This window comes from Netta rufina (assembly GCF_964035555.1).
Source record: "Netta rufina genome assembly, chromosome: Z".
NCBI lineage: Eukaryota > Metazoa > Chordata > Aves > Anseriformes > Anatidae > Netta > Netta rufina.
Window position 1 is genome coordinate 11925336 of NC_140126.1, and position 25333 is coordinate 11950668.

The 25333-nt window shown below is 39.3% G+C and overlaps 1 protein-coding gene across 2 annotated transcripts in view; it reads left to right on the forward strand.

The window, feature by feature from the left end:
- The window catches only part of NNT (nicotinamide nucleotide transhydrogenase), a 44652-nt gene that overhangs the window by 158 nt on the left and 19161 nt on the right, over positions 1-25333 (forward strand). The window contains exons 2-15 of one of the 2 annotated variants that reach the window (XM_084304872.1): positions 690-887; positions 7710-7939; positions 9120-9337; positions 10014-10101; positions 10944-11032; positions 12586-12773; positions 12990-13123; positions 15367-15558; positions 16800-16953; positions 17390-17551; positions 18327-18437; positions 19231-19376; positions 20874-21069; positions 22461-22694. In XM_084304872.1, the coding sequence (XP_084160998.1) occupies positions 737-887; positions 7710-7939; positions 9120-9337; positions 10014-10101; positions 10944-11032; positions 12586-12773; positions 12990-13123; positions 15367-15558; positions 16800-16953; positions 17390-17551; positions 18327-18437; positions 19231-19376; positions 20874-21069; positions 22461-22694 (2293 nt within the window). In that variant the 5' untranslated portion in view covers positions 690-736. The remainder of the gene's footprint in view (positions 1-689; positions 888-7709; positions 7940-9119; positions 9338-10013; positions 10102-10943; positions 11033-12585; positions 12774-12989; positions 13124-15366; positions 15559-16799; positions 16954-17389; positions 17552-18326; positions 18438-19230; positions 19377-20873; positions 21070-22460; positions 22695-25333) is intronic. The other variant, XM_084304873.1, reaches the window with a different exon arrangement.

The following is a 25333-nucleotide window of genomic DNA, read 5'->3' on the forward strand; positions in this document are numbered from 1 at the left end:
GCGTTGTGGTGGGGGGGGGGCGGTGGCGGAGCGGCTGCCGGGGAGGGAAGGGAAAGGAAAGGAAAGAAAGGACAGGACAGGACAGGACAGGACGGGGAGGGAAGGGGAGGAAGGGAGGACGGCGGCGGCCGGTCCTGGCTGAGGGGCTCGGGGAGAGGAAGGGGAAGGAAGGGGGAGGCGGCGCGGCTCGGCCGGGCGCCATGGCCGCCGGGCGCTGTGGTGGCGGCGGGGGGCGAGCGGCCTGCCCAAGGTCAGCGGGGCGGCGGGCTATAAATAGCGGGGACGGTGCCTTGCCAGCCCCGGGCCGTGCCTCGTCGCCTTGCCCTGCTGCCTCCTTCCTCCCGCACAGGCGGGCGAGGAGCCCTCTTCCCCCGCTGGCCCCGGGGCGCCCTCACCGACCCCCTGCGGGAGCCCTGTCAGGGCCCTGGGTCGCCCCCCGGGGAGCTGCGGGGTGCTGGGGCTGCTCCTGGGGAGCCCTGGGTGCCCTCCTCTTTGTGTTAATTTCCTAGCTGTGCCCAGCCGCCCCGCTCTGACAAACAGCGGGCTTTGTCCTCTGGCTGCGGCGAGGAGGTAGGGAGAAAGCACCCGCGCCTGGCTGGTGGCAGCCGCAGGGGCTCAGGCTGCCCAGTTTACATACCTGCTGCCTGCTATCATCAGTAACTGGTGCTGCTCTGTTTCCACACGCGCAGCAGGGATTCCATACGTGGCAAGGAGTCTGCCGGGAGGTCTGGGCGAAATGACGAGCCTCCTGCGCTTTGCTGTTAGTGGGTGCTCCACTCCTGTTTTCGGCAATGTCTTACCACCTAAGGTGCATTCAGCAAAAGTGCCATGCTTGCGGATGTTTAGAACCCACCAGGCGCTCTGGTCTCAGGCAACTCCAAAGCCAGGTAAGTTGATGAAACTGTTGTAAATAATCTCTTATTTTAACAGGGAAAGATAGCTTGATTTTTTTTTTTTTCTTTTGGATGGGCTAGGACAGTCTTATACGGTCTATTTTACAATCTTAAAAAGAACACCCTTAAATCATATCTGTACCTTACTTGAGTCAGCTGAAGTTGACAAAACTTCATAATAAGCTACAATATAATAAACTTCAAAACTTCATAATAAGCTATAATAAGCTTTCAAAATTAGCTACCAATTTTATGCTAGTTTACAGAGCTTATGCAGAAGGTATTTGTCTTCGTTATGAATAACATGGATCCAAATATTCTTTACAGGTAGGTGGTCAGAACTCCTGCTGATGCTTATTTTGCTTGAGGGTAGTACTTAAATCTTTTCTTAGCTAAAAGCCTGACTTCCTCCTGAGTTTTGCTTTGTGTGCATGCAGTAGAAAGTACTTCCCTCACAAAGAGAGTATCTGAAAGCATGACTGTATCTGGTTGTAGTTATCCTGTGTAAAAAAAAAAAAAAAAGTACATGTGATGCACAGTAGATGCCACGTTAGTAGATCTTCTTGAGGTCTAGAAAAGCAGCAGTGTTTGTGAACTGAAATGTCTGAGAAAACACAGCACATAACATATAACTTAGAAACACCTTTATCATGTACAATTTCTGCCAAACTGCATTAGTGGCTGGTCCGTTTTGGGGTCCTTACAAGTCAATGACATGGTGTTCAGGGATTCTGAAGAAATGTGGTGGGAGAAGAGCGTTGTTTGCTTATTCTGACAACTTCTGATAATCTGTCACATGACTTTTTGCCAAAGTTGCATGGAGAAATTTCTTTGAATTTCAGAATCTTCTTTCTTGAATTTATTTGACTGACAGCCCAGGGAGCTAGGTTCTGTGAAAACTGATCGGGGCATTGTTTTGATATCCCGTGATTTTTTTTCTATTTTTTTTCCCCGTGTTTATTATCTGAGAGAAAGAAATAGTTGTCTGTCTTGATATTGCAAATTATCCTTTAGTTGAGCATGTTAACCTGGGATGTGGGGAACTAGGTTCGAAGTTCTTTCTCAAATATCCCAGGTAAGTGCTCTTGTTGTTTGGATTTGTAATCACTTCTTGTGTTTGGCTTTGACTGCAAATTTGGTCATGAAACCGAAGGATCTCTTCTGTTTTTTTTTTTTTTTTTTTTCCAAAATCACTGTGTCTGTATGTGTATATATATATATTTTACTTGTTTTTATGAATTGATTTTCATAAAATTTTCTACAGGAAGGGATAAATCTTGTTAGTGTAGTATGTTTAAGCATTCAATGCTGTCCTTTCCAATCTCTCATGTGGAAGCCTTTGTTTAAGGGAGAGTAGTATTTATATTCATGCGATATAATTCTCAGTATTAAACAGCTATTAAGTTTCATAAGTCTTATGGTTGATAATTAAGCTGTCCTTATGGTTCATTTTGGTAACATGAGATTTGTCATTCAGCAGAGGACAAATCAAGGATAAAGCAGTAATTGAGTGACAAATCAGTAACAGTAGTGCTGCCTTTGTATACTTAAGTGTTTTTGAATCAAAATTCAACAGTGTATAAAATAACTACATTTTATTCTTTGTTTTAGGAAATTGCTTAAAGTGATGCTCGGTGAAATCACTGTAAGATTACGAAAAACAAGTTTTTCAAAAAGACTAGCGGTGCTGTGTTTCTTCTTAAGCCTGTAGTTATTACTTCCATGATCTCAAATAAGCTTTCATTTAGTCCAGGATGTTGTAAGTACAGGAATAACAGTTCCCTGCACAGTGAAGAGATTTGGAGCCAGTTGAGAAGTAAACTTGGAGGATGGATACGTTTCTTACAGCTGCTTATGTTGCTGCTATTTTTTTCCTTTCTTAAAATCATAGGTGTTTTCATACAGGAATAAACAAGTATTCCAATAATCTGTCAACCAGTTGCCAATATCAGGTTCTTCAGAAACAGATGCAAAGCTTTCCTAGACCATGCTAATAGGTGCTTACAGAGTGACCAACTGAAGTTTCTTATTATGCATCCAGATGGGCTTGTCCACAGATACGTGACTTTCAACCCCCTCTACCTTGGGATTTGTAATGTCCTTTCTGTTTAGATGCTTCTTTCGTGTTTTTTTCTAAATCTTGCAGGACTTTAAACCTATAACAGTTCGTTGACAATTAATTTTAAAGCTAATCTGTATGTTATTCATAAACTGTGTACCTCTTCTCCTCATGTAAGGGCAGGGCTCAGGTGTTTGTTTAATCTTCTTTATCATTCTTTTTTTTTTTTTTGCCTACATCATATTGCTGTTCTGCTGAATTTGTCCTCATCTTCAGAACAGGTGAGATGGTTTGTTTAAAGCTATTGTTAGAGTAATTTAGCAGTTAGGCAGGTTTCATATCCTTTTTTCCTGTTCCAGAAAATGTAGCTTATTTCTCCCTTCTGTTTTGTCTGAGTCAGTCGGTGATACTTGTTGATCCTACTTTGCTACAAGGTACTTCATGAAATCAGGTTAAGGAGATAAAAAAAAAAAAAAAAAAGTATTTTTCTCATGTTTTCTGCATAAAATATTCTGGGTTTTCTTGTTAGCTTTAATTTAGGATCTTCTTTAAATACCCAGTTTGTGAATGGAAGCTAAGTGGAAAAGATTGCTTTTATAATACTTCTTAATTGTTTGATCTCTGAAGCTTGGAGATCTAGATTACCTGCATGTATTGTGTTTACCCAAAGTTCAAGACTGTGCTTTCCACTGTTCTTCTTACACTGTGGAGATTATTTTAAGAGGGGTGAGAAAGCATAATAATGAGTGTCTTACTTAAAATTTCAGTATTCTCATTTTTTCTAAATTCTAATTTACATATGTTTAATGCTAATATTCTAAGGCCTGTGAAATTTAATGATTCTACGTTTGATAGTAGCAAAATCCTTTTTGTGTTGATTCTTTATATCAGAAAAAGTACTGGGTATCTCTTACTGGATGAACAGCACATTTGAAGTCTTCATGTGACTCAAAGTGGTCAAGGTATGTGTAAATTGGTCTGTGTTTGAGGTCTGTTTTTGAGAAATGTTCTTGATGTCATAAAGCAGTAAGTTACTAAGACATAGTCAAGGCACTCCGTAAAGAGATTATCCAATGTGGGGGCCTAAAAATGCAACTTGGAAGCTTCACTCATTCAATTTCAAACCCAAGACAAGTTAGCAGATGTGCTTTCTCAGGTTAAAAACTAAATCAGGGTCCCAGTTTTATAACTGAAACTGCTGGATTCAACGAACCAAATCTGTGTTAATGGTTTAGCTTCCTTCAAACCTAGTATTCGTCATATCCTCTCTTGAAGTTTCAATATAGATCTTTGCTTTGAAATAGTAGACATCTGCTCCATTTTTGTGTTCAGTGATATGATAGCTCAGGGTAGTGTCGTTAAAAAGTGTCTTTTAACTGGTCTGGGTAAAGGCTGGCAAACTGACACCTGTTTGCTTCACTTTTCACTTGAGTTCTGGTTGCTAGACATTTGGCAGTGGGACAGAGGAGAAAAGAGGATAGATCAATGAGAGTTGTTGAATGTTCTTCTTGATTTCCCAAAGCACTGGAAGAGGACATAGTCCTCAGTGTTGGTCTCCAATCATTCTGCTTAGTAGAGGAGGTACAAATGCTTTCTATATTAAAAAAACAAAAAAACAAACAACAACAACAACAAAAAAAACTTCACGTTTTTATTGCATGCAACACAATAATGTGAAAGAAGGAAATGAGAAAACACATTTTGCACACAGTACATATTCATGTCCTTTGTAGCTGTTAGCTCTTCTGCTCTGGCACTCCACACAAAAGCAAGTGAACAAAAATAAGTCAAAATGTCATTTTTCATAAAAAATTGGGCCTTTGTGGATAGAAATATATTCTGGGAAGTAAGCTTTCATCAAGTGCTGCGCACATTTAAATTTTCAGCCATCCTTTTATTTCCTGTATGTGCTCTAGTTCATTTCTTTCTCTCTCTGTATTTGTCCACTGCAAAAAACTTCCAAGAGGAGAATGCAAATGTGTAGCACCCTAGTTTTTATTTTCTCAGTGCTTCTTGAAAAGCTTCTTGCTTCTAGTCCTGGAGATACTTCTTTCTTGAAATTATGGCTCATCTCTCACTCCAACAAATCTCAGTCATTTTGGTTTAATTTCTGCTTTTAAAAGACAACAGAATTCATTTGCATTGAGTTGATTTCGTGAAAGTCATAAATGGGACTTCAATGTGCAGTACTGAGAAGAAATAAGGGGAAAGTTCCCTTCAAATGATAATGTAATCTGCATGACTGACAGAAAGTTACCATAGTTTTCAAATATCTAGTGATGCTGTGATTAGGATGCCCTTAGTTGCACAGTGCTGTTTAGATGCGTGTGCTGATGAAGCAAATCTTTGCCAGGCATTGTTGTCTTTGTGAGTCTGTTGTTCTAGATGTGCATTCTCATACTTCGTATTACTTTTCCTTTATAGCGTTTTTTTAAAAATTGATTTTTGCCTTAAAAATTTTTAAACATTCTCCAACTTAATAAATAGCAAAACACTTGTCTTACAGTTTTATTAGTGAAATTTAAAGAGAAAGCTAAAATAAAAAGTAATAATAATAAGTAGTTCTTTCATTATCTTTCATGCTGCCTTCTTAGTGGTTGTGTTTAATTTATTTTTTTTCTAATGGAAGACAAGTACAGGTAAATATTTAAGTACCAGCTCTTAGCAACTCTTTCTATTGTATTTTCAATCAAATTGATAGTATCTTGAGAGTTGTTAATCTAAAATTTTCAGATGTTCAGCTTTATGCACAGTTCAGTCCCAGTTTTATTTCATAGATAGGCTTAGATTTTAAAAATATCAAAATAATTAATTTCTGTAAAGGTCTCATAGTATGATATGACTTTGTTTTTGTTTTACTTGTTTCTATCGCAGTCAAACAAAAAATGAAAAGGAGGCCTTCCTAAAATGTGCAACACATTCCTAGTCTTGCACAGTTTTTATAGCAAAATTCAGAGTATTGGTGGCCAATTAAAACGCAAACTTGCAATTTAAAATAGGCCTATCACCTTTTTTTTTGTTTGCTTTTTTATTGTTGTTTGTTTGCTTGACCTTTAATACGAGTGACTGCTTAAGTGGCTCACGCTATTTTTCAAGAACACGTATGCAGTGTAGGCCTTTCATGTAAATGTCAGAATCCAGATTTAAATTCTGCGTACACATGAGTGAAAGATGTTGCAGAACTGGGCCTGTGTGCATGCTGTCTAGTGTAACTGGGGCAACGTGGCAGTGTGATATGTGATTATTCTGCCTGAGACTCTATTTATAAATGTATTTAAACACTTGGCTGGATCAGAGTTTAACTATCAGACTGGAGGACTACAAAGAACAAAGTTAGATGTTTGTAACTTGAAACGTTAAGTTTGAGAGAAGCCCTGATGGACTTGGGGATGTTGGTTGATGAGAAGCTCAGTGTGAGCCCATGTGCTCTTGCAGCCCAGAAAGCCAACTGAGTCCTGGGCTGCACAAAAGCAGCGTGGCTGGCAGCAAGGGATTGTGCCCCTCTGCTCTGCCCTTGTGAGGCTCCACCTGGAGTGCTGCGTCCGGCGCTGGGGCCCCCAGCACAAGAAGGATGTGGAGCTGTAAGAGCAGGTCCAAAGAGAGCCATGAGGATGACCAGAGGGCTGGAGCACCTCTACTGTGTAGACAGGCTGAGGGAGCTGGGGTTGTTCAGTCTGGAGAAGAAAAGGCTCTGGGGAGTCCCAGAAGAGGTGTTTCAGTACCTAAAGGGGGTTACAGGAAAGCTGAGGAGGGACTCTGTCAGGGAGTGGAGTGATGGGACAAGGGGGAATAGATTTAGATTAGGTGTTGGGAAAAAGTTCTTTACTCAGAGTGTGGTGAGGCACTGGCACAGGCTGCCCGGAGAAGCTGTGGATGCCCCGTCCCTGGAGGTGCTCAAGGCCAGGCAGGATGGGTCTTTTGGCAGCCTGTTCTGGTGGGAGGTGTGGGATGTTGGAACTGGGTGATCTTTAAGGTCCCTTCTAACCCAAACCATTCTGTGATTCAAAGCTAAAACTGGCAAATTGAAGCTTCTGTGGTTTCCTGGTGTTATTTAATAGAACTTGGAAGAACTTCAGGCAAGGAGATAAAATTAAAGAGAAGTATAAATAAACAAACCAGTAGTCTGGTATTTCATTATTCTTACACTATTTCAAAAAACTCTTAATTTTTTCATTTTCTCTAGCAACCTTTAAAGATGTACATTAATGTAATAGTGCCTTTCAATCTGCTTTTGTGGTATGTTTGATACATTCATTAGCAGTGACCTAAGAACTGTAATATGGTTTTGATAGACATTTAGAACTGATGTTTATTTAAAACATAGTTCTGCTACTAAAACTCATCTCTGTATTTCTTCATAGTAAAGTTAAAGTGACTAGAGAGGAATTTAAATTCATCTTATAACAGATTGAATGTGTTATCACCAAAATACCTTATATTGTATGTTTGTTGTTCTGATTTATACAACCAGAGTTGTATGAAATCAGATGTATATGAACTGCAGTAAACCCTTGTTAGTGCTTGTGTGGATGATTGTGCTTCTCTGCTGACACCTGAGAGAACGGGCATGTAGAAAGATGGCATAATTTGAAGAAATGTAAACTGCACTGCTAGAAACAGTAATTCTTCCGTTTCCCTGAAGAGAATTATTAAATGTGACATGTGCATGACTCTGTACAACACTGGGGAGCATCGTTAATATAAATTCAATAATCTTCAGTGCAACTAATGCTATCTTATCTTACTGCCTCCTACAGGAATTCCTTATAAACAGCTGACTGTAGGTGTCCCCAAGGAGATATTTGAGAATGAGAAGAGAGTGGCTCTATCACCGGCTGGAGTTCAAGCCTTGATTAAGCAAGGCTTCAATGTTGTGGTGGAATCTGGTGCTGGAGAAGCCTCCAAATTTTCTGATGACCATTACAGAGAAGTTGGAGCAAAGATCCAGGGGACCAAGGAAGTCCTGGCTTCTGATTTGGTTGTCAAAGTAATTGCTTTATTTATATATTTGTCTTACATTCTATTTGGAGAGACACATAGGTCAAATTTTTCCAGTAGTCAACTGAAAGTTCAGTAATAAGTTCCTTCATTTTTTTTTGTTGTTTCATTCTAAGTTCTGCTTTAATTTAGTCTTTTTATTTATAGCTCATGTGTGCAGCTATAGTACTTAACTAGTAAACAACAGCATTGAAAAATTTGAGGATAATTTCTTGTCAATTTTTTAACTACCTTGGAGGATTTGTTTTCTAGAGAAAGGTAGACTAGTCTAGTTCAGGACACTAATCAGACAAGATCCATAAGAAACTTCTAATCCAAGATTAGCAACACATAACTCCAGGTTATTCTTCAGGGAATGTTGCTTGGAATTTTGAAGGTGCAGGTTTCTAAGTTTTCTCAATCAGACATCCAAAAATTGTGCAGCAACAGTGTGTTTCAAAAGTACTTGTAATTAGAGTAATTGGAGTTGATCAGGGAAGACTGCTAAAAGCGAAGTTGCTTGATAGCTATTAGGTTATTCTGTGTTCTGACGGGAAAAAAATGTGCCTTCTTCTTGATGTTGAGGCTTCCTTTAAGTGTTTTTTTTTCTTTTCCTCAAGTTATTCTGTTAGGGTTGAATACAGAGTTTCTGTGAGTTAGTTTGTGAACAACCATTTTTAGTTGGTTTGTTTATAAAAAATAAAAATAAAAATAAAAAAACATTGAAAACTTAAATATAGATCAAAATGGGTATTTGCTGGGGTTCATGCTTGTAATGCCCTGTTTGTGGTAGTGCATTGCAAAATTGGTTAGTGATTCTTATCCTGTAGAGTAATGTTCACCTATGTTCAGTACTCATTTTGTTTGCAGATGGCTGTTTTTGAGACAGCTGTCTGTCATGAAAACCATCTGTCATGAAAGCCAGTAACTGCTGGTTAGAAGCTGTGAGATCTTTCAGAAAGTGTGACTATTATTGCTTTGTCAGCCACCTACATGGAGCTAATTCTAATATATGGAATGCATCTAATAAATGCAGTTACTCAGTTTAGTTGTGCAAACAGCCTTTGATATGTTTCCTTCCTTGTGTATTTTGTGGGTGGAAATGAACAGACTACAAGCTGTAGAAAGGAAGTGGAGTGTGCACTGACTTATTTCCACTGATTAATTTGGAAACTTCTTTCTTTCTTCAGGTTAGGGCTCCTATACATAACCCGGCTCTAGGTGTACATGAAGCAGACCTTTTCAAGACATCGGCTACCCTGATTAGTTTTATCTACCCAGCACAAAATCCAGACCTCCTGAAAAAACTTGCAGAAAAAAAAACTACTGTCCTGGCTATGGATCAGGTTCCACGGGTCACCATTGCTCAGGGATATGATGCACTTAGCTCCATGGCCAACATTGCTGGGTATGAAACTTACTTTTTATTAATAAGAAACATAATTGCATAGTAATCTGCATTTTCAGACAGCTGCTGTGATGTTAACTTGGTGTCCAGTCACCCATTCCAGGAAGGCCATGAAAGCAGATGGGCAAAAGAAATAAAGTTGAGCACCTTGCCCTAAGCCATATAAATCTGAAGAGTTAGCTGTCCTTTTTTTTTTTTTTTTTTTTCCCCCTGAATGTGTGCTTGTTTAAGTGAGCTCTCTACAAAATTACTCTGGGTTTTGCAAATGCGTGTGCATGGTTCCTTCCCTAATGAACCTTGGGTTGTAGCCTTTGAAAGTAGCATCACAGAAAAACAGTTAGCTTTTGGCAAGTTATGTATTATTCATTATTATTCATTGAAAATTTTATTTGAGATAGTGAATAGTTGTGGACATCCAGTATTCTGCAGTCCAAAAGTCCTCTCTGAAAATGCATTGCATCATTTTTTTTACTTTTTTTTTTTTTTTTTTAAAAAAAAAGGGCAATAAACATGAGCAAAGATGGAAAGACTGTTAAACTTGGGCCCAAGAGCAAAACAGTAAACCTGTTTCATCCCATGTATGCTCTAGTCAAGTGTGCATCTTTTTGATGGCTGTCATGAGTGGAATTGTGCTGAGCCAGGGAAAATACTGACTGTTTTCTTCCTTGCTTGACAGCTACAAGGCTGTTGTACTGGCAGCAAATCACTTTGGTCGGTTTTTCACGGGTCAGATCACAGCTGCTGGTAAAGTTCCTCCGGCCAAGGTAAGTGCAATTAAACAGATATTGTGCCAGGGGAATATGTGAGTTCCTGATCACAGTTAACCACTTCTGAAAACTCTGTTCAAGGCTTCTTTGGGGCTAGTTCTGTAGACTGCAGAAATATGCATTAGTATTCCCATATGGATTTTTGTTGACTACCCATAGTGTTTTCTCGGGGGAAGAATAAAGTAACTGGAGTTTTAAGTTTGCTTACTTTTAAACTGCAGACTAGGTATACATGGATGCTTTTATTTATTTATTTATTCATTTATTTATTTATATATAAATTTATATATAAATTATATATTTATATTTATATATTTATATATATATATTTATATTTATATATTTATATATATTTATTTATTTATTTATTTATTCAATTTATATATATATACTTTTTTTTTTCTGGGTGGAAAAGGGGAAGGCAAGGAAGCAGTTAGGAAAAGTCAGAGATGCTGGAATTTCTGATGTGTTGAAGGCTGTGCTTGAAGTGGTTGCTTTGCTTGAAGGAATTGCATGCAGTTGGATTAGGATGAAGAGAAATGAAAGTAAAGATTAAAAAAAAAAAGTGAGAGAAATTAAGGGGAAAACCCATATCTGCTTCCATAAACTATTAGCTACAGATGAGTTGGCTCTTAGATAAATGAAGTTAAGAGCTTTTAAACTGTTGCTTTTATAGGGCAATTTCAGTCATTCTGGGTTTTGTGTCCTATGTTAACTCACTTAAATGACTGTTTATGATGAGGTTTATCTGCTGTTGTGAAAGTGGTACAACATTGCTGTTTATCTAATCAGCTTTACTTTTAGCTTATGCTCAAAGCAGGATAATGGTGTTGTTCTAGGTCTTGATCATTGGAGGAGGAGTTGCTGGCCTGGCTTCTGCAGGAGCAGCGAAATCGATGGGTGCAGTGGTTCGTGGATTTGATACAAGGTGGGTGTGTGAAAAAAGAAATAGCAATCTGAAATGGTTTTTGGCTAAGGTTGTTTGCAGCAGTAGTCCTGTGAAAACACTTTCTGCACTGAATCACAATTACCTTCTTACCTTTTTTTTCCTGCCTAATATCTTCAATTTTTATTCCCCAAAACATTGAAACTTTACAAAGATCTTATTAAATCATTCATAACTATATGCATATAAAAAAATCACTTTATGAAAATGATAAAGGTGGGGTCTTTGTCCAGAATTGCATCTGTCTGTTTTTTTGGGTTGCAGGGAAGAAGAGTAAAGAAAGACTCTCTGTGCTCTCATTTATAGCTTGCTTTGATCCAGGTTCATAGCTGCATACTGTCATTCCCCTCTACTCTCCTGATCCCAGAGGGAACCTCTCCAGGAACATTTTTGAGGTGAACTTCTTTCAGCCTGCTGAAGGAAAGAAAAAGATTAAGTTATTTTATTTATGAAACTCAAAGTGAAGGAGCAGGAACTGCATCTGAAGCTGCTTTAGGTGCTGATTTCTTGGGGGATCTCTTTTATGTTCAGAAGTATTATTTTGTCCAGCGGCCATTTTTAGAGTAATAGACTGGAAAAATTACAGACTAGCATTCTTACTGATACAGAGAATGCAAATGTGATTAATTTTTTTTTTCAGTTAAGTGGACTTATATTTGTCCATAGTCGATACTATATCTACATTAAATTACTTGCTTGTGTTTGTTTTTATGCAGAAGTAGCATCTAGTGCTGTATCTGACATGAAAGAATAAAAATGAATATGCTCCAGATTTATGATGTGCATTATTAAAAAAAACTTTCACTCTAGTTTGTTAGAAAAACTGTATGTCATAAAAAGAACAAAATTTGTTTAAAGCATTTCAAATTTTTCTTTTAATTCCAATTTTAAGCATCCTGTATATTTTTATCTCATTGTGTGAGAATTTTTGTGGTAAATCCTCTGCATGTTGCGAATCTTCACCTCACTGGGATTATGTTTTTTACTGTGATATAATATGATGCAACGTAAATTACAGTTTTACCGTTAAAAACATAATAGTGTACAAATAACTGTTTCAAAACAATTCTCTCTGTGAAAGCCAGACTTACTGGTATTTCACATTTCACAGATTAAAGACAGGGCCACAAACTATGGTGTTTATTAGTCACCTACCTTAGTCATCTAAGTTAGGGCTCTAGACTTACCTAGTCAAGGCAACAGAACTGGGTGAGCAGATGTAGTCAAAACAGCTAAGTTCCCAGCTCTTCTGCTTCTTGGAGCAACTCCACTGACTGTACAGGAAACCCGCCTGTAATGCTGCCTACATTCCTTATCCGAGGCTCATCATTAGGGACCTAAAATTACTTAGGCAAACACTTCTTTCACTAGACGCAGAAAATTGACTTCAGTCCTAGTCTCCTTAGTACTAGGATAAGCTCTGGATTTCATGTCTGAAGACTACTACTAAAAAGATCCTAAAATTCATGGTGGATTGAGCTACTTCTGAAAATGCAGTGTTTTCCTCCACCCACCCCCCAATTTTCTCTCTCTAGAGCTGCAGCTCTGGAACAGTTCAAGTCTCTTGGTGCAGAGCCTTTGGAAGTAGACATTAAGGAAGCTGGAGAGGGCCAAGGTGGTTATGCTAAAGAAATGTCCAAAGAATTTATTGAAGCTGAAATGAAACTCTTTGCCAAACAGTGCCAAGACGTTGATATTATCATCACTACAGCACTTATTCCAGGTATGTTTTACACGAAATATGCTAGTTTTTCTTACTGCTTGTGTAAGTTTGCATGTTTAGGCGCCGTGTCTGCTGTTGAAACAGAAGTGTTAGATGCTTTCTGTGTATGTACCTCTTTCCTCATAAACATCTGTATTTAAAGTGACCTTTTTTCTCCACAAACTGTCTGCAGAAAAAAAGCTGTATTTTTTAACTTGCTTTGTCCTGTCTTGACAGGTAAAAGAGCACCTGTCTTGTTTAAGAAAGATATGATTGAATCGATGAAGGAAGGTTCAGTTGTTGTGGATTTAGCTGCAGAAGCAGGAGGAAACATTGAGACTACAAAGCCTGGAGAACTGTATGTTCATAAGGTAAGCATTTTGGTCTGCACATTGTTCTCAGTTTGCATGAATTCACATTCATACTTAATTTGAAGATAGGATTTTATAAATCGTATGCTGAAAATGAGTAACTATTTTGTCTGTTTGGACTAAAATAATCCTTTAGACTTGCATTTGGTTGCAAGTCATGTCTTTTTAAAAATCTTCAAATTATTATACAGAAACAAATACCTTTTTGTAGTGTTAGGTAGGCTGGTAAGTAAGGAAGCGTTTTTTCTTAGACTTCCAGTTCAGTGATTTGTTTCTGCTGAGCTGAGTGTGGTCTGAGTTTCTTGGTCTACCTAAAGAGACATCAGTAGCAAGAGATTCTTTGACTTGCTCATCACCTCCCACAACTGGAGGTTATAATCCATGTCACAGGTACAACTAAATAGGTTCAGACTGTATCAGTGTGTACTTTAGTGCAGTCTCTGGCTTAGCTCAATGCAGCTTAAGCTTCAAAAGGGTGTCATCTTGATATGTCATCAGCCTCGCCAACATGACTGTATCTCCCCTAGAGTATCCAAACCACTTGTTAACCAAACCAGAAGTAGCATTAGATTATGCAATTTTGACCTGCGCCAGACTAACTACTTTGTTTTTGCTCCAGTATTTATTGACTCAGTTGAGTGCTTGTTTTCATTTCATAGGTTTTATTTTTAGTACATGTGAGAAATCTATTAGTGGTTACTGAAATCTGTTCAAGGTAGCAGATTTCCCAGGTTGTTATTTGGTAACATACATGTGGAGTCCTGTGTCCAGCTCTGTGGCTTCCAGCACAAGAAGGACATGAACCTAATAGAATGAGTTTAGATGAGGGCCATGAGGATGGTCAGAGGGCTCAAGCACCTCTGTTGTGAAGACAGGCTGAAGGAGTTGGGGTTGTTCAGCCTGGAGAAGAGGAGGCTCCGGGGAGACCTTGTAGTGGTCTTTCAGTACATAAAGGGGACCTACAGAAAAGCTGGGGAGGGACTTTTTGTCAGGGAGTGGAGTGATGGGACAAGGAGTGATGGTTTTAAACTAAAGAAGTGTAGATTTAGATTGGATATTAGGAAGAAATTCTTACTTAGAGTGGTGAGGCACTGGAACAGGTTGCTCACAGAAGCTGTGGATGCCCCATCTCTGGAAGTGTTCAAGGCCAGGCTGGATGGGGCTTTGAGCAACGTGGTCTGGTGGGAGCTGTTTCTGCTGATGGCAGCGGGGTTGGAATTAGGTTATCTTTAAGGTCGTTTCAACCCAGACCATTCTCTGATTCTGTGAATGAAAGGGCATAATGCCAGTAGTACTGTACTCTAGGGAAGCCTCTAGAACATATTGCTACCATGGTTGTCATTAATATAAACAGGGCTGTACGCATATACTGTGAGTCATACATTTTATTTGTGGTTTTCAAGACTTTTGGTGTCTCTGTTTAAAAACTGAACTTAGAGTGTGTAGAACAGAAATAAACAAATACTTGTTTGAAGAATTTATGTGGAGTGCTTTTAGTCAGAGGCATATTAGCCCTGCATATAGTGTGGAGCTGTGGAAAAGAGCAGCAGTGCAGAACTATTAGCGGTGTCCTACAGCATTACATCAAGAAGCTGGAGCTCCTAGAAGTATGCACAGTTCTTAGCTGTGAGCTGCAGGAGCAGTGTTTTAACATGAATCTGCTAGAGCATGAGGGGTGTATGCCAGCCTCAATTTCCAACATCTTCTAAAAGCTCAAGAGTCTGACAGCCAGGTGTACTCACACTTGTTCTGTGAGCAGTGTGGATATATTGTGTTATATTTCTACATAAGTGTGAACCTGAGCATACTTCTTGGACAGCTAGCTAGCTCTGAGGAAGCTCCTTTTACTCATCTGTGGTATAGAAAATTGTCTCCAGGAAAATTGCCCTCAGGAAGGATTGAGAAGGTGCCAAGCACTGAGCAGGATAATCTCTTACCTGGTTGCTTTAAGAGAGGCTAAGTTCTGAAAGAACAGTATTAATTTGGAGAAGTTAATCTCTTGTACCAGTATGACTTTGTCATATTGGCTTGTTCCTAATAACATTTAATGTGTTGGCTTTGATCGTGTTGAATTTTCTAACTGTTGTAAGTAACCCTCTCTCAGCTAATTCTGTTAGAGAGCAGGTAACAGAGAAAAATGAAACTGTTCGGATACATATTTCCAGAAGGATGTATTGGAGGAGATGCTGCTTTTTCAGAACACTGAAAGACTGGTCCTTATATTTTACTTGAATCTTTTTCAGGGTGTTACACACATTGGCTACACAGACCTGCCTAGCAGAATGGCTACTCAGGCCAGTACTCTATATTCCAATAACATTATCAAACTACTAAAGGCAATTAGTCCTGACAAAGAGAACTTCTACTTTGATCCAAAAGATCAGTTTGATTACGGCACTCTGGATCATGTAATTAGAGGAACTGTAGTAATGAAGGTAAGTCAATAAATACTCCCTTTTTAACTTGCGGGTACTTTATTTTAATATTTTAATTATTTTAATAGTTTAATTATTTTAATATTTTAAAATAATTTTAATTATTTTAATATTTTCACGTTTATTATTGCTGTCTCCTTAAAATGTATTCAGAGATAACTGCATGCTGACAGACTTCAGAGGTGCTTCGGTGGACGTTGTGAACAATTGTGTCTATATTCAATTGAAAATTCCTCTGTCCTTTTTTGTGAAGGGAAACCTTTTGGTTCTGTGTTCTTACCATGGTTAAACAAATACCTATGTCTATTATTGAAAAAGAGAAAAATACTAAATTTTGATGTTGTTTTCATGTGATAAAAAGTAGTTATTTAAAACAGTTTAGAAATACTACTACAGGCCCATAAAAACATTCCTCCTTTATTACTACTATTTTTTTTAATACATAAATACATGTTTCTGTTTATATAAGAGTAACTTCAGGAAAAAAAAGGTGAACTAGAATATGCAGGATAGTTTAAGTTCTACTAAGAAATAATAAAATACAAGCTTTGGGCATGGGCCAGTATGGGCTTTCCTTGTGCAATGACAGTATGCAGAACACTTCCATTTTTATTAGATAACAAGAGGTACTAATTTTTGTTGAGTTTTGTTGGATAATGTTACCAATATGTTTTAATGCTTTTAAACATCTACTCTGGAGAAGGCTTATGTTGACTTCAGATCTATAGACCACCGAGTAGGTGTGTACAGTCTTCAGGTCCAGTAGGTACTCCTTCAGAGACCTGGGAACACACACAAAAAAAAAAAAAAAAAAAAAAAAAAAAAAAAAAAAAAGTGAGACACATGCCTGGAACCTTTATGAGGTCTGGGCAGACTGATTACAGTTCTGATCTGTAGTAGAACTTGCTTTTTCCAAGCCCCCATTTTATTTTGAAAAAGTGTTTTCCATTTAAGAGAACTTCCCTCCTTGTCTTGGGTCCTGCTTTCAAGCCAGGTGCTGTGCTTTTACCTGGTGCACATGGACCCCAGCATTAAATCGTGTCAGATAAATGTGCGAACCAGCGTGGTTAATTTAGTCAGGATGTACTACTATTCCTTCAGCCTTGTAAACTTCTGACGCATAAAATGGAAGATGCTCTAGGGTGTTAAGACTTCACTGAGTTACAGGATTAAAAATAGTATGCTCTTCTAACTCTAAAGCATCTGCTACATTAGGGATAATTGTAAATATCTCTTGTCAGGATGGCAAGGTGATTTTCCCAGCACCACCACCAAATAACATTCCTCAAGGAGCTCCTGTGAAGCAGAAGACTGTAGCAGAGCTGGAAGCGGAAAAAGCAGCTACTATTACACCTTTTAGAAAAACTATGACTAGTGCTTCTGTATACACAGCAGGTAGGCAATTTCTGGAGTTGGAGAATCAGTGTAGACTGTTCCTCATTTAATTAGTATTTTTAAGTGACTCCTCATTTTACTTATGGAATTTAATAACTAGCTCAGAGACCAGGCTGATGTATCCTAGCACAAAATCAGTGCTCTGTAATTGCTTTTGAGAGGAGAATAACATTTTAGAAATCTAAGCAAAAGTATTAACATTTCAAACAGCGCTGACTCATGCGGTGTGTATGTATATGTGTTTTGTCTTTCTTTTTAAAATATCAGTAAAACATTTAAATTGTTGAAGCACTCTTGCTAGGAATTGTCTATACTTTGCAGTGGAATCAACAATCTTCAATCTTTAATGTATTATGTGAGACTTAAATACCCATAAGTTTAAATGCAGGAAACTATTCAAAAGTTGTAAAATAATTTTCCTCTGCTTTTCTTCTAGGCTTGGCTAGCATGTTAGGACTGGGCATTGTAGCTCCTAATACTGCTTTCACGCAAATGGTGACGACGTTTGGCCTAGCTGGAATAGTGGGGTACCATACAGTATGGGGTGTGACTCCTGCTCTTCACTCTCCACTTATGTCAGTGACTAATGCTATCTCAGGTAAGTAACAGTCATACAGCTGCTTGTTCTCTACTTGAAGGAGGCACAGCTCCTTTTATGTGGGCTTTAGACAAATGTCTGTTGATTTGTCTTTTAAAATGGCAAAGAGCATCTCTACTTCCATCAGTTGCAAGGATAACTTATTTCCAAGAGTGTTTTTTCAAAAGAAAGGCAAATGTGGTGCTGTGTATTTTTTTTTTAATCTTTTTAACGAACTTCCTGTTCTTAAACTGTTCGCTTTGAAGTTTGTTTCACTCAGGAGTGCTGCAGTCTCTTCTGTCATACAACACACTTTTTCTCACTTGTGTCCAAAGTATTGACCTGAATATAACTTGTCTTTAATGTTTCTTGCTTTTCTTTTTTTATTTCCTCTCCTCAAAATACATTCTTTGGAGGTGTGGGGGGGGAAATTCTAACAGTGATCTGTAAGACTGATAACATCATAAAAATCTTAGATAAGGAGAGGAAGAGAGGCTGTCTGTACCTTTGTGACAGGCTAGAAGCCTGATCTTTTTTGACCACTAAAAGCAGTTTCTTTATTGAACCAGTGTTCAAAGGCTGACTCTGTGCTTGAAGTACTGTACATTAAAACTACATTTGTGTACTAATTGTTTTCTTTCGAAACATGTTTGTATTAGTGAAAAAGATCAAGATTTTTTGATTAAAAGATCAAAATTTCACTTGACTGGTATCAGTTTCACAGCTAGAGGAAAGCTTTCTTTAGATACAGGACCTTTTAAGGTTCAGTAACTTTTTTTTTTCTTTTTTTAAACAGGACTAACAGCGGTTGGTGGGCTGGTATTGATGGGTGGAAACTATCTCCCTGAAAATGCTCCTCAAAGTCTAGCAGTGCTTTCAGCCTTTATCTCTTCAGTCAATATTGCAGGTATGAATGTTAGCCTTTTTTTAAGGATAACTTAAAGTACTTTTGTAATTCTTTTATTTCTTTTAGATTTTTAAGTGAATAGACTTGAGAAATATTATTCTGGGAATAATGTCTAAGAACATCCATAAAGGGGAAAAAAATAAAATTTTATGGTAGCTAGTGTTTCTGGCTTGTATGCCATGTAAGTAACCTCTCTCTCTTTTTTTTTTTTTTTTTAAGGAAGCATTTAAATGTATATTTTTCTTTTACAGTATTCTTCGGTATTCTTTGTGTGATGACTATATGCAATATATTTTCCTGTATGCCTTCAGATGGTATTGCATTTAACCTCGAATTCCTTTTTCCACTTGCAAAATATGCCACTGGAATAGAATGAAATTCTGTTTGCTTGATCTTTAGAAGTCCCAGCTTCATAATGAAAAGATATGAAGATAAAGCGTGTGACTTAAAAAAAAAAAAATACCTTTTTTGCTAGAATAGAAAAGGAAAAGAGCAGAATCATAAACCAGACTGTACTTTATAATCAGCAGACAGTATGGAGTAAGAGCAAGTCCTCCAGGCTTTCAAACTCATCTTTTTAGGAATTCCCTCCAAAGGTTAAAAAAAGAAAGCAACATCTCACCCTGATTCTAGCTTTGTGGTCTTCCAGCTTACTAGCTTTCCAGAAGGTTTGTTGGTGTCAGTTACTAGCTTTGTGTGGTAATAATAGTTTAGCGAAATATCTCTTGTAGCTTGGCACGTGCTTAATTTCAGACTTTATTTTTGTAAACTTGTTGCTTTCTTTTTTGGCTAGGTGGGTTTCTAGTTACACAGAGAATGCTGGATATGTTCAAACGTCCCACCGATCCTCCTGAGTACAACTACTTGTACCTGCTTCCTGGTGCTGTATTTGTAGGAGGTTATGGAGCTGCTCTCAATGGTGGCTATAGTATTGAACAGGTAAGAAGACAAACCTTGCGGCACTCAGCCCACTATTCACAATGTGGTGTGCTTCTTTACTGCTTACTCTATTGAGGTGTAAATAGCAAATCAGCTACCATGTTTTCATCAGGTTTGTATTCCCACAAGGCTAAGCTAACGTTGATTAACTTTAAGCTTGCAGTCATACCCCAAATACTGAATCTATGTTAAAAGCTTCATTTTTTTTTAAACTCAAGAACCCGCAGATACTTTGTTATTTATTGGATAGTTTTTCTAAGTTATACCTTAAATGTTATAGTGACTGTAGAAATCAGTCTTTGGTTTAAATGTTTCTAAAAGTTCAACTTGGAATGACAATTAAAGGAAGTATGATGTCTGTAAGGAATGAAATTTCAGCACAGAGGTGTTGGGAATGGGCACAAAGGGCGCGGACATGAGTCCGTGGAACAATTGCTCGATCTGAGCTTGCTTTAAGCAACCAGGAGTAGGCCTTAGCAAATCCCATGGCCTGCTGTAGCTGAGCAAACCAAGCTACCAGGGCAACTATGAGAAGTTCCCATGACAGTGTTCCCACGTCACCCAATTGAGGAATTCAGAAAAATATTGTTACCAGCAGCTGGCTTCAAGGACAAGATCTATGTGACTGCTAATCACAAAGGGGGTTGTTTTCTTGACTGCTAATCACAAGGGGGTTGTTTTCTTGCAGGTGGGGTTGTTTTCTTGTAGTTGTTTGTCTGAGTGCTTTTGACCAATAATCTTGTGTGAAACACTGTCCGCCCCTGTTAAGTTCACTATAAAAGTTAGGCTATTCGGGCAATAAAATAGAGGAGCATGATCTGACTCTGCTGGTGTCTGTCGTCCTTTTGGCTGTACTTCTTCTAACACAGAGGGATATGCAGAGATAGTACCTATAGAATCTTTTATGGTAGGCTTCTGTTTGCATTTGTTTCAATAATAAAAATAAATCAATTTGTATTTTCTTTTATGCTTGGAAGAAAAAAGTAAACTCAAGCATGGTTTTATTCTGGGTGCTTGTAATATGCTGCATTTTTTTACTTATCTAGACAGATTACGTGTAGCTCAGTTCATTTAAGTTTGCTTATTCTTTACAAAAGCAGGAGTTCAGGGGCACTGTGAGCAAATTCTGAAAGCATTCCTGTGACGAATGGGACAGTTCAGCTATGGAGTAGTACTGAAGAAAAACTTGCTTCTGAACTGATGAGGAAAGTTGGATTGACTTGAGTTTAATATTCATGGTGAAGATAAACTAAGCTCATAAAATGGGGAAAAAGTTTTAATAAAGATCACATTTTAAATGGTCAAAATCACATCTCTTACAACAATTTCTCACAGTCATGCCTTTGATTTTTACTTCAATTAAGAGCAACTCACCTGGTGACTTACACACATTCTGGAGAAAACCGTATTGTGTAATAATCAGAAAGCTTTTGACATCAGCTTTGCACTACATGCCTCTACTTCATATATTCTTATTATGCTTTTCCTGTTTTAAAGATGATGTATCTGGGCTCAGGCTTATGCTGTGTTGGTGCCCTGGCTGGTCTGTCCACGCAAGGAACAGCTCGTCTTGGAAATGCTTTGGGTATGATTGGTGTTGCAGGAGGTTTAGCAGCAACTCTTGGAGGCCTTAAACCCTCACCTGAATTGTTGGCTCAGATGTCAGGTGCAATGGCACTCGGTGGTACCATAGGTATGTGTATTATACTATAAACTAATGAATATATGTTCCGTGCATGCATTTATGCAAGCTGTAGATACAAAACATTGTACAGGTCACAGATGAATTGATGTACTGTGGTGGTTTCACACCAATGGCTAGATATACTCCACCACTCTGATCTCTCACTTCCACTCCACAAAAGAACAGGGGAGCAAATACGATGAAGAAGGGCTCAAAGGTTGAGATAAGCAGAAGGAGATCACTCACCAGTTATTGTTGCAGGCAGAATAGAGTCAATATAGGGAGACTTATGTAATTTATTGCTTATTACTAACAGATTAGAGCACTGAGAAAATAAAAGCAAGCTACAAACACCTTTGCCCCCTGTTTACCCTTTTCTACTTCCTCCCTCTGAGTGGTGCAGGGGAATGGGGGCTGCGGTTGTTCCTTAACACTTTGTTTCTGCCACTTCTTCATGGTCCCTGTCTGCCCCTGCTCCCCATGGGTTCCCTCCCATGGATGCCGTCCTTCCTGAACTGAGCCTGTGGGGGCTGCCCACAGGCAGCAGCTCTTCAAGCACTGCTCCCACACAGCTCCATACCACGGGGTCCATCTGTTGGGGCAGACTGCTCCACCACAGGTCCCCCCCTAGGCGGGGGTGTCCGCAGGGTTGTTTCTCCCTACATTTTCACACTTCTCTCTCCCAGCTGCATTTTTTCCTATTTTCCTTTCTCAAATCTGCTCTCCCAGAGATGCAACCAGCATCACTCTCTGGCTCAGCTCTGGACAAAAGCTGGGTCCTTTTTGGAGCTGACTGGAGCTGGCTCCTACCTAACAAGGGGCAGCTGCTGGGCTCTGCTCAGAGGCCATCTGTGCGGTCCCTCTGCTACTAAAACTTGGTCAATAGACTAATTTATGGCTTGTTTATATTATTTTGCAAGTATGCGAATGAAAAATTACAAGTCCCAGGGCATTTATTATTAATGCATCGAGATAAAGAATAGGGAGACTGGTGGAAAAGCAGGAGTACACCTATGTTGTGGAATCTGGACATAAAGAAGCAGATGAACTCGCCCAAGTTCATACTTACTTGCCAAGTTCAGCTGCTTACTGAATGCTACCAAATTCCCTTTTTCAAATTGTGCTTTATTCACCAAAAAATGTTGAATTTCTTAATGTTTAATTGGGCTTATCAGAACAAAAAGTACTTTAGTCATCTCCCTAATTTGTATTATGTCCTTATTGCACATTTGCAGCCTTCTGCTACTCAGCAATTTCTAATGTAGAACATATTTTTCCATTAGAGCAGGTGTGTATTTGCATGTATGCATTGCATGGTGAACCATGGTGTATCAATTTCTAGCTGCATAGATTGGATATGTTCTTCTAAGTCTTCCCTTCTGTCTTCAACTCTTTAATAGGTTTGACAATTGCTAAACGCATCCAGATTACAGATCTGCCTCAGCTAGTGGCCGCTTTCCATAGCTTGGTTGGTTTGGCTGCTGTGCTCACCTGTGTAGCAGAATACATGATAGAGTATCCTCACTTCGCTACTGATCCAGCTGCAAACCTCACCAAGATTGTGGCGTACCTTGGCACATACATTGGAGGAGTGACTTTCAGTGGCTCTCTTATTGCTTACGGAAAGCTGCAAGGTGAGATCTTTTTGTTCAGAACTAAGTATTAAAGGCTTGCCTACCTCTCCCCCTTGCCCCCTCTGCCAGGGTTTAGCTCTGCCTGTAGACTGCTATGTAATTGGAAAGAAACCTTGGGTTTTGCATCAGGTGAAATTTTATATATTTAATTCTTGTGGCTGTACTGTTTTCTAATTAATTCTGGTCCTGCTTGTGTACAGCTTTATTTATGAAAGGTTTGTCTTCAGTGCTTGGACATATCTGACTTGGTAATTAACAGTGGTAATAAGCTTCTGTCCTGGTTTCAGTTAGCACAGAATTAATTTTCTTCCTAGTAGCTGGTGGAATGCTGTGTTTTGGCTTAGAATGAGAAGAGTGCTGATAACACCCCGATGCTTTAATTGTTGCAGAGCAGTGCTTATACTAAGCCAAGGACATCTCAGCCTTTGCTCTGTCCTGCCAACGGGCAGGCTGGGGGGTGCAGTAAGAGCTGGGAGGGGACAGACCCAGGACAGGTGACCCAAACTAGCCAAAGGGGTATTCCATACCATCTGACGTCGTGCTAAACAATATATAGGGGTGGCTAGCCGGGGGGAGGGGGCCGGACTGCTCGGGGTTAGGCTGGGCATCGGTCAGCGGGTGGTGAGCAATTGCATTGTGCATCACTTGTTTGTACATACTATTATTACTTTCGTATTATCCCCATTGTATCATCATTATTATTATTGTTATTATTATTTTTGTTATTTTTTTTCCTGTCTTATTAAACTGTCTTTATCTCAACTCACGGGCTTCACTTTCCATTTCTCTCCCCCGTCCCAGACAGGGAGGGGGGAGGGTGAGCGAGCGGCTGCGTGGTGTTTAGCTGCCGGTCGGGTTAAACCACGACACTTCTCTCAATTCATCTCATCTAGAAGTGTTGCCATAGAGTTATTGAGACACTGTACCTGACATTTTCTTTATTTTATTGAAGTCTTATGATTGCAACTTCATCTTCCTGCACAGATACTTTAATTGAAACCCTTGTGTTGCTGGACTTTTTGAGCGCTAGTAATATTTGTGAAGTTTTGTTCTTAGTATCATTCAGGCTTCATTAGGTAGATAGTTTTGCAGTGTCAGTTAAGACTGTCTTACTTTAAACCATCTGATTTACTATTTACCTACCACACAAATTCCATACTCCATGCCTCTTAATGTTTTAGTAAATGTGCGTAAACGCACACTAACTCTTGATTCTTAGGCACCTGAAGGTTTCATTTTACAAAAATACATATTATATGTATTTTTCATTATGTAATGAAAATGCATGAAGTTTAACAAGGCCAAGTGCCGGGTCCTGCACCTGGGGCGCAATAACCCCAAGCAGAGCTACAGGCTGGGAGAGGAATGGTTGGAGAGCTGCCAGGCAGAGAAGGACCTGGGAGTGATGGTGGATAGTCGGCTGAATATGAGCCAGCAGTGTGCTCAGGTGGCCAAGAGGGCCAACGGCATCCTGGCTTGTATCAGGAACAGCGTGACCAGCAGGGCTAGGGAGGTGATCGTCCCCCTGTACTCAGCTCTGGTGAGGCCGCACCTTGAGTACTGTGTTCAGTTTTGGGCCCCTCGCTACAAGAAGGACATCGAGGTGCTTGAGCGGGTGCAGAGAAGGGCGACGAAGCTGGTGAGGGGCCTGGAGAGCAAGTCCTATGAGGAACAGCTGAGGGAGCTGGGCTTGTTCAGCCTGGAGAAGAGGAGGCTCAGGGGTGACCTTATCGCTCTCTATAGGTACCTCAAGGGAGGCTGTAGCGAGGTGGGGGTTGGCCTGTTCTCCCACGTGCCTGGTGACAGGACGAGGGGGAATGGGCTTAAGTTGAGCCAGGGGAGTTTTAGGTTAGATGTTAGGAAGAACTTCTTCACTGAAAGGGTTGTGAGGCACTGGAACAGGCTGCCCAGGGAAGTGGTGGAGTCACCATCCCTGGAAGTCTTCAAAAGACGTTTAGATGTAGAGCTTAGGGAAATGGTTTAGTGGAGGGCTGTTAGCGTTAGGTTGGAGGTTGGACTCGATGACCTTGAGGTCTCTTCCAACCTAGAAAATTCTGTGATTCTGTGATTCTGTAAGCACGCAGCTTTTGAGAGACAGATAGTGTCTGTTCTAATAACTTCCAGAAAAGAGAAGAGCTTCCTATTACTAATCCTGTTATAGCCTTGCAGTAGTTCCTTTGGGAAACATCTGTTTGCTTTCTTCAGTGTTTCAGACCACCATTAAAGGAGGAAGCATGACATTGATGGAAAGCTGTCTTCTCTAATAATCTTTTGAAGGATTTGTCAGTAGTATGTATTTCTGCTAAGTAGTAATCATTTATTCTTGATTTTCTTCCACTTCTTCATCTTTGCCCTCACCTCCACGCTCCCCAGTGATATGTGTGCACATCCTTGGTGAGCTTCACTGCCTATTTTAGCCCACGTTTTTTTCCCCTTCCGTTTTCAGATCAGCATCATAATGATAAGCCTTTCTACACCATCCTACTGAAATAGAGGTAGTAGGTCACAGCCTTTGTCTTCAAGTCCTGAGACTAGCAGTTCATTCTTTCCCCTGAATTCTCATAAATTTAAATGAGACACTTGGCATCTAATTATGTAAATGAAAATTAATGGATAATAATGGATAAACTTGTATTATT